This window comes from Musa acuminata, chromosome BXJ1-8 (assembly GCF_036884655.1).
Source record: "Musa acuminata AAA Group cultivar baxijiao chromosome BXJ1-8, Cavendish_Baxijiao_AAA, whole genome shotgun sequence".
NCBI classification, from domain to species: Eukaryota; Viridiplantae; Streptophyta; class Magnoliopsida; order Zingiberales; family Musaceae; genus Musa; species Musa acuminata.
Genome location: NC_088334.1, coordinates 13712597 through 13727259, shown reverse-complemented (window position 1 = coordinate 13727259; position 14663 = coordinate 13712597). Strand labels below are relative to the sequence as shown.

Below are 14663 nucleotides of genomic sequence, written 5' to 3'. Positions count from 1 at the left end.
GAAAATAAAGATGGTATAAGCCTGTCACCTCCCCTTTCCGTCTCAGCCCCCCTCTGTCCGTCATCAAATCCACTCTGCCACGGTTTCGTTCTCTAAAACATGTTGCGACAGGTTAACGGCGACGAGTAACACGGATCAACTTATCAACACGAGAAATACAAATTGACCTCAGGTCACAGATCAACTTATGGAGACTGGATAGCGGCAATAGAGATCAGCGCGGATCTGTACTTTTCAGTCTCTTCAGTTTCCTTTGCACTGGCGATGGTAACAACAGCTGGGTTAACCGGCAACAAATGTGAGGTGGGGTTCTCTTCTGGAACAGATTGGGAGATTGCTATTAGAGACTCTCGAGCAAGTTCCTGTGTAACGTCCGTCTTGGGTGCCATGGAGTCCGTAGAGAGCCAATCAGTCTGAAAAAGTTTTGACACATTGTTTTCCAAAAGAAAATTAATAATTAACACAGCTTGTTCCAAAGGATATTGCTATTAACAAATTCCTTGTAAGCTGTAGCCATTATTTCCTGGCTTAACCAGTCCATCCTTTACATCGAAAACCTAAAAGCAACCGCATCAAGTCGTTTTCGCAACTTGAACAATAAATTGTAGCTTAATTCTTTTGACGAATTACAGAGCAATATATATATATACATACTCAGTATATTATTTACCGTGATTTGTCTGTTACATATCTTATTTCACATGACTTTTTGTAATCTGAACACGGCTGCATGAAACAACATCAGCTACATAAGGTCGTATGTTTATGGTAATCAGTCACATGAATAATTGATATCCTCATGAAATATGGTGCGTCCAGCTATTGTATAATCTAAAAGAAAACTATGCTTAGTGGCTAAATAACTATGCTTAGAACTAAATTAATCTTTTTGTTTTTCTTTTTCTACGTAGTGGCTATTGTATAATCTAAAAGAAAACTGATATTTTTTATATGATAAGCAATGGATCTGAAAGAAAACTAATTTTTAGTGAAAGGTAGCGAGAAACTGAACAAAAGGATGCAATAAAGCGGATAACTAACAATCAATTCATATCGATCATCCCAACCAGTTACCCTCCCATGACATGATAAAATTAATGATGTGAATAAATTTATTCGAATAAGAATCCCGATACGTTGTGTACAGGAGGTAAACAAATAGAGATCACACGATTCGCCAACAGCATGGGTTATTATAGCTAATTAGAATAATAGCTTGCTTGGCACTCGGTGGGGCTCAATTGTTTCATAAAAACCTATGATTTCTCAGAAAATTTACCGACAAGAAAAATACAAGTCTCAACTTAAAAAGTCTTTTGGACATTGATATGAACGAAAAAGAAAATGTTCATATGACCTTCAAATTAATAAGCCGCCGAAAGACCAAAGAAATTTTCTCCACGGTAGATCTAATCCCACCAATGTAACCCTTTCCAAGGAAAAATATTTCTAATGGCTAATGTCCAACAGACTCAAGAAGTCTTCCTAATGGTTCTTCGACCCAAATCCTGATCCCAAGCTATGTCCTAAGTTTGTTTGATGTATCCCATTTCAATTTCTTAAAAAAAGTCTTCCTGAGAACTGCAGCAGTAATTCATGTGTCTCACTGGCATTTAACATCTTGACGTGCAAACAAATTGGTCCCGGGGATCTAACGTATGGATATAACGCATGAACAAACAATTTGGTCTTGGTAATCTTCGAAACGAGTGACATGCTCGACAAGCAAACCCAGGCGCACTACGATTAGACTAATCGAGCTAGTTTTTACGCTTTGGCTTGGCTTTCTTTTCAAGTCTCGCGATTCCATATTTTGATATCGATGCCATACCTCACAACCATCTTCGGGGCTTGAGCAAATTGTCCAAGTTGTACCGCGGGGGCCAATCGATTTAAAGAGGAAGAACCTGTAGAATCTAAAACATCTGCGGAAACCCTATTCCACGATTCTACCATCCCAGCAAAAGTAATCCAATCGAACCTCAGCGAATTCCACACGAAGTAGAAATCCTCCACCACATTGTGCGATCCCATTAGCCTAGAAATCACTAAATTCCACAGATCTATTGACCAAGAGAAGTTTCAAGAATGTGACATACCTACGTGAGATCAAACGATACATAAAAGAACACAGAATCACCAAGAACATAAAACAAACCGATGATCGATATATCATCAAGAACTACATAAACGACATGGTGGTGCAAAAAATCACGGGCAAGAAACACATAACTAGTTCCTCTCCAAGAAGATTGAGCAGGGGAAGACACGTTACCAGAAGAACAACCCCGAAAAAGGCAAAAGAAAAAAGAAATCAAAATAAGAGGAAGAAACGAAAGATCGAAGCCGAAAGTTTTAACCGAGAGAATGATGGATCGGTTGGGCGTACCTTCTCGTCGTTTGGACGATGACGACGATGCTGATGCCCCATTGCCTGCGACCCAGAAGAGGCGAAAGGAACGGGAAGGGTGGGGAACGGAAAGTCCTCGCTCAGGTTGGTTAACGACCCTTTGCCTCTGTTTATTCGTTGTGTCCTCAAATAGACAGATAATAATTGGGCGGGTTCGTTCTACCCTTTCGGGCACGTCTCGCCAACACGACCATTCTGCTATGGGACCCGCATCTTGCTTCAATCACGAAGCGGGTTGACACGGCGGTAAACACGTCGAGAAGTCGCATTTGGAATACAATGTTTACTTTAAACGGGAAACAGACAACCCAGAGTCGCCCGACGCGAACGAACAGGTGGAAAACGTGGCGCCCCCTCATTGGTCAGAGTTTGACGGGAACGACTTCGCCACGTGGCCACATCACCATTGGGCAGTTGCTTTTGGGCTCCCACTGTCTCCATATTTGAGCCCCTCTGGTCCTCGGGTTGGCTTGTAATCCTCGGTCCAATAAAATAAAATGGTTATGAATCAAAACAATATATCACATTTATGATCAGATCAAGTTCAAAAAAATTACTCTAAAATTAACTGAGCTAATAGATCCCAATAAGTGCATTTTGCAACGGCACATGGAAGTAAAGATCAAGTAGCTACGTGGTAAAAGAATTGCCTATACGAAGATCGCATCAGCCTCCAACTTTGCGAACTTGAAGGTGATGCGTAGATTGCCGTCTCCAGATCGAGTGTATTCCACTCTGAACTAGAGTGACATATTCTCCGTCCTTCAGATGCCCATGACCCTATTCCATCCAAGTAAACAAACAAACACTTAGATGAAGAATACAGTGAAGAAGCAAGATGGCAGTTGCATCTGCAATACCAGCAGGAACTTGATCGCCCTAGAGAAGGTCTCCTCTGCATCACCGGAGAACTGCATGTATATGGGCAGCACCCCATGGTAAAGAGACAGCCTCTGCTTCACTCTTTCCCTGCCAAACATGATTTAGTTTTAATATAAGGTACAAAGGCCATGGAAGGTTTATAGATGTAAATACAAGAGATGCAATCTTTACTGAGATTGCTAATCGCAACTGATAATACTTAACTCATTCGTGAATGCAAATATAGTTGATGAAGGCCGATAGTGACTCAGAAGTATCGCCATGGAACCAGTTTGTGTGAAAACGATAATAGGTGTGCCAACAGTATTGGCCATTGCTGTTGCATGTGAAGCAAACAGCGCACTCATCCGGCTTTGAGAGAAGTCCTCGCCACTTACAGCCTGCAGAAACAAAGGAAAAATAAAATACAAGCAGTGCCAAGAAGATTTGGTCTCGAGTTTCAAAATTCTGGGTTTCAGTTGTGAGGATGGCAGGAATTGATACCTGGACGAACATCAAAAGCTAAGGAAAAAAACTCAAAATTTCCCTTGAAAACATTGTTACCTGGACTACCATTGCAGGAATTGAGTGCTTAACGGTGCTTGATATTGTTGATTCAGTCTTTGATGCTACATTGTGCATTACTTTAACAGCTTTCAATGGATACCTAGGACCAAAAAATAAAGTAAAATAAAAATGCGTATGGAAGGACTAAACAATCAAGTAATTAATTAATAGTTAATCAGCTTTGTGAAATTAAAAAAACAATATAATTTCATGTTCCCTAGGAAAAGCTTCTTAGCACTTTACAGTATATCTGGTAAATTCTCTACAGTGTGGCAAACAGAAGATCTATGTTATTGAGACAGTACAACCTTATTTCTAGACAAAATTAAGTATGGCAAACAGAAGTCTTATGTTACAGACAGCAGAACTAGAGTAACTTTGCTTGTATTATAATCGAGACAGTACGACCTTATTTCTAAATAAAATTGAAGTAAAAAAATTTGCAGAGAAATAAGACGAGCTTATAAATTAACTTTGCATGTAGTCTAATTGCCAAAAACAGACAAGTTGCAATTGTAATAACTCACTTTCCATGAGCAGTTTCACCCGATAGCATGATGGCATCTGCACCTTCTCGAACTGCAATTGCTATGTCAGAAACTTCTGCTCTGGTTGGAGTTGGATGATTTATCATGCTCTCTAGCATATTTGTGGCTACAATCACTGGTTTCTGCATACTTCTACACCTTCTAATTATCTCTTCCTGCAAACTTAAATTAAGCTTGTCATTTTTTATCACAGCCAATTTATAATGATGCATGATGGATCTGTGATAATTATACCAATTTTTATAACAGTCAAAAATCAACATGTCAAGTTTTGTTAATTCATGGAAAGGTTATAACTGTGGTAATGGTAATGACGAATAATGGTAAACAAAGGACACAATCGAATACTAAACACTGCAGTGGAATAAAGACGTGATGCAACAGATATATATATATATATATATATATATATATATATATAGAAAGAGAGAGAGAGAGAGAGAGAGAGAGAGAGAGAGAATTTGTGAGTTTTGACAATGGATTTATTATTTGTAAGAAATTCAGCACAACCAAAAGTCATTGAGCTAACTTTCCAAATTTTGCAAACAAATACGAACCATATTTCATCATAATGGTCCTGACTTTGATACTAGAAATGACGTATATCTTTCAAAATGTCAGAAAAGAAATAAAATTGATAAATAAAATAGCATTGATTCATGATCAAGAAACGGTTAACAGAATCTTCATCATCATACTAATGTAAAATCATCTTTATAGGCATATGAACTATCTCACAAATCTCTACCTGAAAATAAAGCCAGAAACAGAAGGTATCCCAGAGACCATCTCTAAGTCAAAATAAGCAAAAACCACTAGTTCGTGTTTATTAAGGAAAGAAACTTTCAAATTTTACAACCCAAGGATCATTACTCCATTGGAAGAAATTGTGGAAAGCTCCCAAGGAAACCATTGTTTGGATACTAAGATTATTGCAGAAGAGATCAAAAGAACAGATTCATTGCAAATATTACCACCAAAAGAATAAAAAAATCACTTTGCAACCAAACATTCACCTGCAGTAAAGGGACATCCTCGATAGGGAGTTCAGCACCAAGGTCTCCACGAGCCACCATTGCCTATAAATATTTCGATTTTCAAGGAATATAATTAAATTATGACATTGAGAAAGAATCAAATAACTCAATTGTGAAAGATCCAGATCACAAATAATAATATTATTAATATAATTGTGTTGCAAATGGTTTGATGGAAAAACTACTGAATTACAAGCAAGCATATGTGCCAAATAACTTTTGTTCAGATCAAGGAAAACATCGGTGGCAGCTTATAGCCAGAGTTGATACTGAACATGTGGTTGCCACTTGTGATGAAAAACCATAAAAAGGCAACCAGATTAAACTAGTTAGTCTTTAACTATTTTTTCGGAGTTCATTTAGTCCAGTACCCTGCCAGACTGCCAGAAAAACACTGTTCTAGTTCCTACACTATGATATTCACAAGGTTGAAATAACTAGTTACTTTATAAAGAATTTGACCATTGTGTGTAATGTTGTCATTCATTGTCTGTTTATATTTTCTTTTATAAGTTACACGGCTACATGCCAACAAGATGTGAAAGCACATCATAAAGCATGTAACATAAGAGAAGGCACCATGATTTGCTCCAAACCAACATAATATAAATGTAACAACTTGATTTCTAGAACAACTACACCAAAATATATTATGCATTTATCAGCCTTGGATGATGGTTGATAACCATTGCAAGAACAAACAACACATTGACAAACAGTTGATTGAGCAGTGTGGAAGTCAAGTTATGCACTAATGTAATCCAACAATTCTTTTAATCAGCCTCGTAAGCAAGAAATAAAATAAAATGGCTTACCCCATCTGAAGCAGAAATAATTGACTGAAGATTTGGAACTGAATCCGCACTTTCTATTTTAGGGATAACATGTATATCTGCATTGCATCCTTAAAGACAAAAAAATAAATGAGACTATGTGATTGCTTTAGGATGAAATCAAGAAATAAAACTGGCACAAAGCATAGTGTCAGCATTTACTTTTAAGGTAGTCTTTTAGTTCGTGTATCACTTTGGCATCTTTAACAAATGAAACTGCATAAAAGTCGACTTGGTTGTCCACACCAAACTTGATATCTTCCCAATCCTTTTCTACAGAAAGACCAGACAATGTAAGGGAAAAATAAAGATAAGATGCTAATAATAGAATTTTTTAGCTGGAAAAATGCTTGTCAAAATGCTTCAACAAGGTAAGAAAAAAGAACCTGTAATTGATGGGAGAGTAGCACTCTTGCCCCTCACATTCAAATGACGCCTTGATTTTAGTTCTCCACCATCTATTACTTTGCATTTGACTGTATCAGCAGTTTTTGATCTTACAGTTAGTGACATCATCCCACCTAAAACAACATCACATAAGTTTGTAATGCTTGAATCGGTAACCTGCTTACTTCTTTTTGAGTATCATTGTCACATGAACATGTTATATAAAATGGTCCATAAAACTATTAGTACCACATAGAAACAAGACGAGAGTCAGACTACGCCACCTAGCCGATCAGCAAGAAGTAAATGTCGCATTTATGAATCATATATTGTGCATTAGCTAAAGAGAACCTTCATTTTAATTTATTGTTGAAAAGTAAAGTGGAAGTGCTAGTCTGTTGTGGAAAACCAATGACTTCAGAAATCCAAGGGTCCATAAGTATTTTAACTCACCACATACCCAATTGGGGTTATACAATCAACATAGATTCTATAAGGTGGATAAAAGGGTCAAAATAATTCTTGGGAGATAGTTCAGTCCCTCCAGGTATGAGACAAAGTAATAGCACTCAAGTGCTTGGCAGATCATTCACAAAATTAATGTATACACTTTCCAATGGACATATCACATGTATAAACCAAGAGTCACTTGAAAATTATGTGAACTCACCATCAACCAAAAGAATGTCATCAACTTCCACATCATTTACAAAGTCATCATAATTTACACTGACAGTGTTTTCAGAACTGATTCCTCTTTTGATAGTAAAGTTAAACTCCTGTCCTTCCTTGAGCAAGATAGGATGCGTCACATCTCCACTTCTTACCTCAGGACCCTATATGAAGAGAATAGTAGATCATGTGTAAATTTACTCTTCTGAACATCATTTTTAAAGAGAGAGCAAAAGCAAAATTTTCATCAATTGAAATAATCATTGATTATTATGCATTGATGGAGAAGTCTATCACAAGTTTTCACTAGTCTAATAGGATATCTTTTTTTCATCATGCAGATGGGTTAGCCCATCAATATATCAAGAGTAGACATTTCATTTTCTCAAACATGTTAGCCCCTAACAACAAAAATTAAAAAAGTGATTTACTAGTCCAGTCGGTACCAACTTATACCAAAATACGATATGGGTCAGTACTGGTATCAGACTGATCCAACCAAGGAACAGCTCAAGATTTAAAATTTTGATTTCAACAAAAGCATACAAAACCAAATATATTTCATGTTTTGCATATTTGTAGTAGAGCTAAATCATATTGCAATTATTTTAAAAACACACATCTGGAAACCTATATGAAAGATGCAGGTGAAGTTTGCAAGTAGTGAATGTACACCTTCGTGTCCAGCATTATAGCAATAACATGGTCCTTGGACTGAGCATTATATTCCTTGACCAAATCAACGATCTTCTGATGTGATTCATGATCTCCATGAGACATATTAAGCCTTGCAACATCCATTCCTGCTTCTGCCAGTTTCCATATCATATCACGCGTGTTACATGAGGGTCCAATTGTGCATACTATCTTAGTTTTCCTTTGTGAATTTGATGCTACCATCGTCTCCCTCTCATTGAATGTGCCTGACTGAAGCTCATAAGCATTCAACTTAAAGTTCAGATTCTGTTTATAAAAATATATTGGGTACATCAAAATTTGCAGAGTATATCAAACGCCAACAAAATTTTAATGATAGTAAAATTCAGCAGTTACAGAGACAAAACTGTGGCACTCAACAGCTTCTCAGAAAGCTTTCCAGCTTCATATTCTTATCACAATGGGCGATGAACAAATTTTCTTGCAGAGAGACATTTTCACATGTGCAAAACAAGTTAGACAACGATGCATAATCTAATGCTGTGTCCATCACAGCATTCAGAACCAAGTCTTTCCTTGAAAGAAATTAAGAAAGGACACAACTGAATCCGATCCCCAACTATCACAGACATATTGAAAGAGAACATAAGAAAGAAAGATGCTTCTAAAACTTTCTGGAATCTTCTAACATCAGAATACCATAACGAAAAATGCCCTCTCCGAAGAGATCATGTTCAGGCATAAGACGAAGTCCGTTCGGTCCGATCAAGAAGAAGAAGAAGAAGAAGAAGAAGAAGGGGGAGTTAAACTGAGCGTGCAAGCATAATAAGATGAAGAACTCACCGGGTAGAGATGGCCATTGGAGGATCCAGACTCCGGGGCCTGCCCGCCCCTTTCCGCTATCCTCATGGATTTCACCGCAAGGCTCCGCCGCAGTGCTTGCCTCGAAACCCACCCTCGTCGATGAAAATCTCGGCCGACATGCCGCGACGTAGCGAGACCGGCAGGGTCCGGCGGGATCCGCACCGCAAGACTGCCGATATCCGCCACCATCGCCATTAGGGACTTTGAAGAGAAAAACCCACAACGTACAGAGGAAAGAAGCTAACGGAGTTCTTCCTGCGGAAGATATTTATGGATTATAGGAGAGGGTTTGGTGGCGAGGAAACGGCTGATGGGCGATCGGGTGACGCCCGTATCTCCCGCGCGCGTTGTGACGAGGCGCGGGCGACCAGCGCGAGACGAATGAACGAGTCCAACCCAGAGAGAGAGAGAGAGCAGTGGTTCCTCGCAGTCTCTTTGTCACACGGGCAGGGAGGGGCGGCTCCACCTCTGTTGTGCGTCCCGTGGTTCTCCGTCTGTATCAGGCTGCATCAGGGAAATAAATATCACGAAGTATATGACGATAACTAAGAGAGTAGATATCCCCCGTCGTAGTCGATGCAGGTTCTCCAGATATTTTTGATATTGTTCAGCTTCTTGTCTGATATGATTGTATTACCCAAATCAAAATATTTTTCTTCAGATTGACCCTTGAGTGTGCACATTAATTGGATTGACTCAAGTAGAAGATATTAATGAAAATAGTTTTGGTAAAAATAAGAATAGAATAAAATCGATAAGAAAAAAATAATAAATTTTTAATTACTTTTGGCAAGACGAGGAATATAATAAAATCAATGTATATCTATTAATATAAGAGATGTCGATAATGATTAAATCAGTCTAACTTGGTTTGAATTCATAAACGTAAGAATTTTACGTTAACCTATATAAACGTTCTCGAAGTGATCCCTCCAACGCTTTGATAAATCATGAAATAGAAAATAGAAATTTTAAGTAAAATAATAACTAACTTCCATTTCTATGGTCTAATAAGATTTTATAGTTAATTTAATATAAAAAATATTTTATAACATACGTAAAATATTTTTTTATAATTTCATATTGGGTTAGGGCCTACGTGGCTTACATGTTGATAAGATTCTTGACCACCTTTGATTGGGCTATCACATGTGAAGCTTTAATTGGGGTGAATTTTTCCCCATTCATTTATCCTCATGATAGTGCACTTTAGGAGTTCTCTTGGAGAGACTCGAAAGTGTAATCATGTGTTTACTCAACATGTGGGTAGCTAGCATATTGGGTAACCATCATCGATACTTAGGTCGAATGGGATATATCGAATGACCTTCGTTGTTTTACCTAAGGAGTGTGTATCGAGCAACTTCTAATGCTTTATCTAAGGATGATACTATAGAAAAATCTAGATGTGACATTACAGTAGAAGAACATAAAACAAAAATCTCATATTTTTCAAAAATGTATTTGTCGTCGTGTGAAGATTAGTGCGTAAAAACCTACGAAACTAAAAACCATGTTTAAGATAGTTATGTTACATAGGAAGATCGTATATCCCTGAAATCACGTAGATTTATGGGAGAGAATGAAGAAGGTTAAGTGTCCCCCTCTTAATGGTGATCCGCAAGGTAGGGGCTGCGAAGACGTTCCTTGAATCGCTGCCTAAATCTCTATACTTACTGGCTGAGAAAAAGGAGAGAAGAGAATAAGAGTGGCAACAAAGAAGACCCTGCTATGTAGGGAAATCTTGGGGGGCATCATATATGCAGTGGAAGAACATAAAAAAATAAAATCCCTAAATTTTTCAAAGATGTATTCATTGTCATGCAAAAATTTGTGTGCATAAACTCACGAAACTTAATTCCATGTGTGAGATGGTATTTTACCTAGGGAGATCGTATATCTCTGAATCCCTACAGATCTGTAGGAGTGGATGAAGGAGGTCAAGCGTCCTCCTCTCTAGGGTGATCCACATAGTAGGGTTGTAATGATGCTCCTCAAATCTCTAGGCCTACTATCTAAGGAGGAGAAGGGAAGAGGGGAATAGGAGATGGCAACCCAAAGAGACTCTAACCTATGAACATTTGGTTCTCTCCTATTTATAGAGGTCTCTTGTCAACTTAACCCTAATGGATCCTGCCCTATTAGATATTAGATCTTCATCCAACTACTCAAGCCTCTTAGATTATGGATCTCTATTCAATAATCTCTCATTGGCTCTTATTAGATCTCATCCATATGATCCAATAATTCAGGGGCTTATTAGATATCTAATGAGACAAAGGCTCCAGTGGATATCTTATATCCGAACCTCTACTCATTGTAGTGCCTACCATATGTGTGACCCTCTAAGCCCAATATCGAGCTAGCTGTGAGTCAAACATGTCAGAACTCCTTATAGCTCAGTGGATTATTATCTCCATAATAATTCACTCGACTCATCGACTGCGGACGTACTAAGCCACTACACCGCAGTCCTCATACGATACAGGGGAATCCAATCTATTGGACATGTTTGTCCTAAATTATCATGTACCTATAGTCCCTCATCCATCTAATATCTTAGAGACCGTATATCCCAATCCGAACGACCTTGGCCAGGAATTTGTTTGAGCAAGAACACATGAGATAATCTTCTCCTGACATCGATAGTGGATGATCCCCTATCGACACTCAATAACCCTTGTAAGGTTGACTATCACTCCCGATGACTAGTTGTGCTAGATCTGAAACATCCAAACCTATAAGTCTGGTATCAAAGAATGGAGCACTCATATAGGACATCCTTGGTATCTCAAGTCTAAGGACCAGGTACACCACTAGGATAACGGAATCATTGTCTAACAACGAAGTATCATTAACATCCAACATTCCATGAGTGAATCAATCAGTAAACTCATTCTGCAATGAGCACCTACATTATATCCCTAGTGTCTCCACACGAGCAGCTATAAGACCACTAGTATGTCCAATTATCTCATCATAATCTAATTCTCATTGCATAGATCCATGGAATGTGTGTGTGTGTAGGGAAATCTTAAGGGCGACATCACATACGCAGCGGAAGAATATAAAAATAAAATCTCCAAATTCCCATCGATGTGTTCGTACAAAAATTAGTGTGCAAAATCCGTGAAACTTAAAAGCCACACGCTAGATAGTTGTGTTGCCTAGGAAGATCATATATCACTGAATCCCTACAGATCTGTATGAGAGGATGAAGGAAGTCAAGCGCTCTCCTCTCTAGTAGTGATCCACATAGTAGGGCTAAGACGATGTGCCTCAAATCTCCAAGCCTGTTATTTGAGGAGGAGAATGGGAGGAGAATAGAAGATGACAATCTAAAGAGACTCTAACCTATGAATCATTGGTTCTCTCCTATTTATAGAGGTCCCTTATCAACTTAACTCTATTGGATCATACCTTATTGAGTATTGGATCTTCATTCAATTAACCAAGCCTCTTAGATTAGAATATATCTATCTAATAATTTTTTATTACTCTTATTGGATCTCATTCATATGATCCAATAGTTTAGGGGCTTATTGGATATCCCTAAGATAAGGGCTCCGACGGATATCTCATATCCAAACCTCTACTTATCGCAATGCCTACCATATGTGTGTAATCATTTAGGCCTAATATCAAGTTGGCTGTGAGTCATACTTGTCAGAACTCCTTCTGGCTTAGTAAATTATTATCTCTATAATAATTCACTCGACTCATCGACTTCAGACGTACTAGGCCACTACGCTATAGTCCACAGACGATATAGAGAAATCCAATCTATTGGACCTGTATGTCCATAGTTATCATATACCTATCGTCCCTCATCCTTCTAATATCTTAGAGAATACCGGACATAGTGCTATCAGACTCATACGGTTTCTATTCGAGCATCGCTCTAATCGGATTCTCTCAGAGAACTCTTTCTCTCTCAATCCGAATGACCCTAGCTAGAGATTTTTTGAGCAAGAACACATATGATATTTCTCTCATGACACCAAGAGTAGATGATCCTCTATTGATACTCAATAGTCCTCGTAAGGTTAGCTACCACTCCTGATGATTGGTTGTGCTAGATCTGGAACCTTCAGAGCTATAAGTCTGGTATCAAAGAGTAAAGTACTCATATAGGACATTCTTGGTATCCCAAGTCTAAGGACCAGATACACCACTAGGACTACGTAATCGCTATCTGACAATAAGGCATCATCAACTATTCAGCATTTCGTTAAAGGATTAATCAGTGAACTCATTCTCCATGAGCACCTGAATTGTATCCCTAGTGTTCCCATATAAGCATCTATGAGACCAGCTGCATCTATCATATGGATGAATATATAACACACCAGTCTATCTGGTTACCTCGATGTCTATCTTGAGTAACCGAAGATCAAGATTATTTATGATCTGTATTTAAAGGTGAATCGGTCTCATTATCGTGATCTCATCACGATCTGATTCCCATTGCACATATCCATGGACATCACAATATATTCAAGTAACAAGCGATATAAAATAATAAAATATTAAATAATAATAATAAGTAAAAAGATTGCATGTCAAGTCACACGTGCCATCACTTGTGTGATTGGCTTGCAGGGTACTTATAATTAGTAATATACATATATGTAACAAGCAATATAAAGTGATAAAATACCAAACAATAATAAGCAAAAAGATTGCATGTTAAGTCACACATGTCATCACTCATATGATTGACTCGCAAGGCACTTGTAACTAGTAATCTTCCATTTGACTTAAAGTCAATCACCTTTGTGTCTGATTCTCATCAGACCCCTATGACGCTCAAAGACAATCTAAGATAACGAATTTGTCAATGGATCTACGATGTTATCTTTGGATTGAACTCTTTCCACTATTACATCTCCTCAAGTCACAATCTCTCTAATTAGGTGGAACCACCTCAGAACGTGCTTAGACTTCTGATGAGACTTGTGTTCCTTCATTTGAGTAATCGTTTTGTCATTGTCATATATAAGGGAATCATCTCTTCGCTGCCTGGTATGACTCCCAAATCTGTGATGAACTTTTTCATTCAAACTTGTTCATTTGCTGTCTCTGCTACAATAATGTACTCTGTCTCTATAGTCCAGTCAACATAAATATCTTGTTTGAAACTCTTCCAGCATACTACTCCTCCATTAAGGATATCCACATATCCCAAATTTGACTTACTATCATCAACATCGGACTAGAAACTCAAGTCTGTGTAGCTTTCAAACTTTAGGCTATTGTCTCTATATACTGGTAAAAGATCATTTGTCTTTCTCAAGTACTTAAGGATACACTTTACTACTTTTTAGTATTCCAAACCTAGATCTGCCTGATACCTGCTCGTGACTCTCAAAGCATATACTATATCAGGCCTAGCATATAGCATGACATACATGATAAACCCCATCATTGAGGCATAGGGTATCCTATCCATGTTCGTCATTTCTTCAGAAGTCTTTGGGGACATACTCCTAGAAAGCGATATCTCATGTCTCATTGGTATAAGACCTCTCTCGGAATTTTTCATGCCAAACTTTTTGATAATGGTGTCTATGTACCTGGATTGGGATAAGCCAAGCATCCTCTTGGATCTATATCTATAGATCTGAATCTCTAAGATATAGGATGCTTCCTTAAGTCCTTCATGTCGAAGTGTCTAGATAACCAAGTCTTTACTGTTGATAGCATTCCTACATCATTCTCAATTATCAGGATGTCATCCACATATGACACTAAGAATATGATAGCGCTTCCACTTATATTCTTGTACACATAAGGCTCATCTTCGTTCTTAATAAGCAGGTATACC

At 38.0% G+C, this 14663-nt stretch overlaps 1 protein-coding gene across 6 annotated transcripts; it reads right to left on the bottom strand.

Annotated features, from left to right (window-relative positions):
• Positions 1-112: 112 nt before the first annotated feature.
• LOC135587606 (pyruvate kinase isozyme G, chloroplastic-like) lies at positions 113-9342 on the bottom strand. 6 transcript variants are annotated; one of them, XR_010475924.1, is made up of 14 exons: positions 8816-9341; positions 7991-8278; positions 7314-7479; positions 6643-6777; positions 6419-6529; positions 6239-6327; positions 5403-5465; positions 4366-4541; positions 3836-3938; positions 3497-3672; positions 3271-3379; positions 3045-3190; positions 2390-2888; positions 113-413 (listed from the first exon to the last, which is right to left on the bottom strand). XR_010475924.1 is itself a non-coding variant. In XM_065079201.1 (12 exons), the coding sequence occupies exons 1-12, from the start codon at positions 9029-9031 to the stop codon at positions 3077-3079; spliced, it is 1701 nt and encodes a 566-aa protein (XP_064935273.1). In that variant the 5' UTR covers positions 9032-9342; the 3' UTR covers positions 2496-3076. The 6 variants fall into 6 exon arrangements, 4 of the variants coding, with proteins under 4 accessions (XP_064935273.1, XP_064935271.1, XP_064935272.1 ...); XR_010475925.1 differs by having other exon boundaries at positions 2390-2879; XM_065079201.1 differs by lacking the exon at positions 113-413 and having other exon boundaries at positions 2496-3190; positions 6643-6732; positions 8816-9342.
• Between the last annotated feature and the right edge of the window lie 5321 nt (positions 9343-14663).

Excerpts from the sequence above, each read along its gene's own strand:
- LOC135587606 (XM_065079199.1), bottom strand. The coding sequence starts at position 9,031 with ATGGCGATGGTGGCGGATATCGGCAGTCTTGCGGTGCGGATCCCGCCG. Across the intron at positions 6,530-6,642 it reads TACTCTCCCATCAATTACAG|AAAAGGATTGGGAAGATATC; the intron begins GTTCTTTTTTCT and ends GTCTTTCTGTAG. Across the intron at positions 5,466-6,238 it reads TTATTTCTGCTTCAGATGGG|GCAATGGTGGCTCGTGGAGA; the intron begins GTAAGCCATTTT and ends AAATATTTATAG.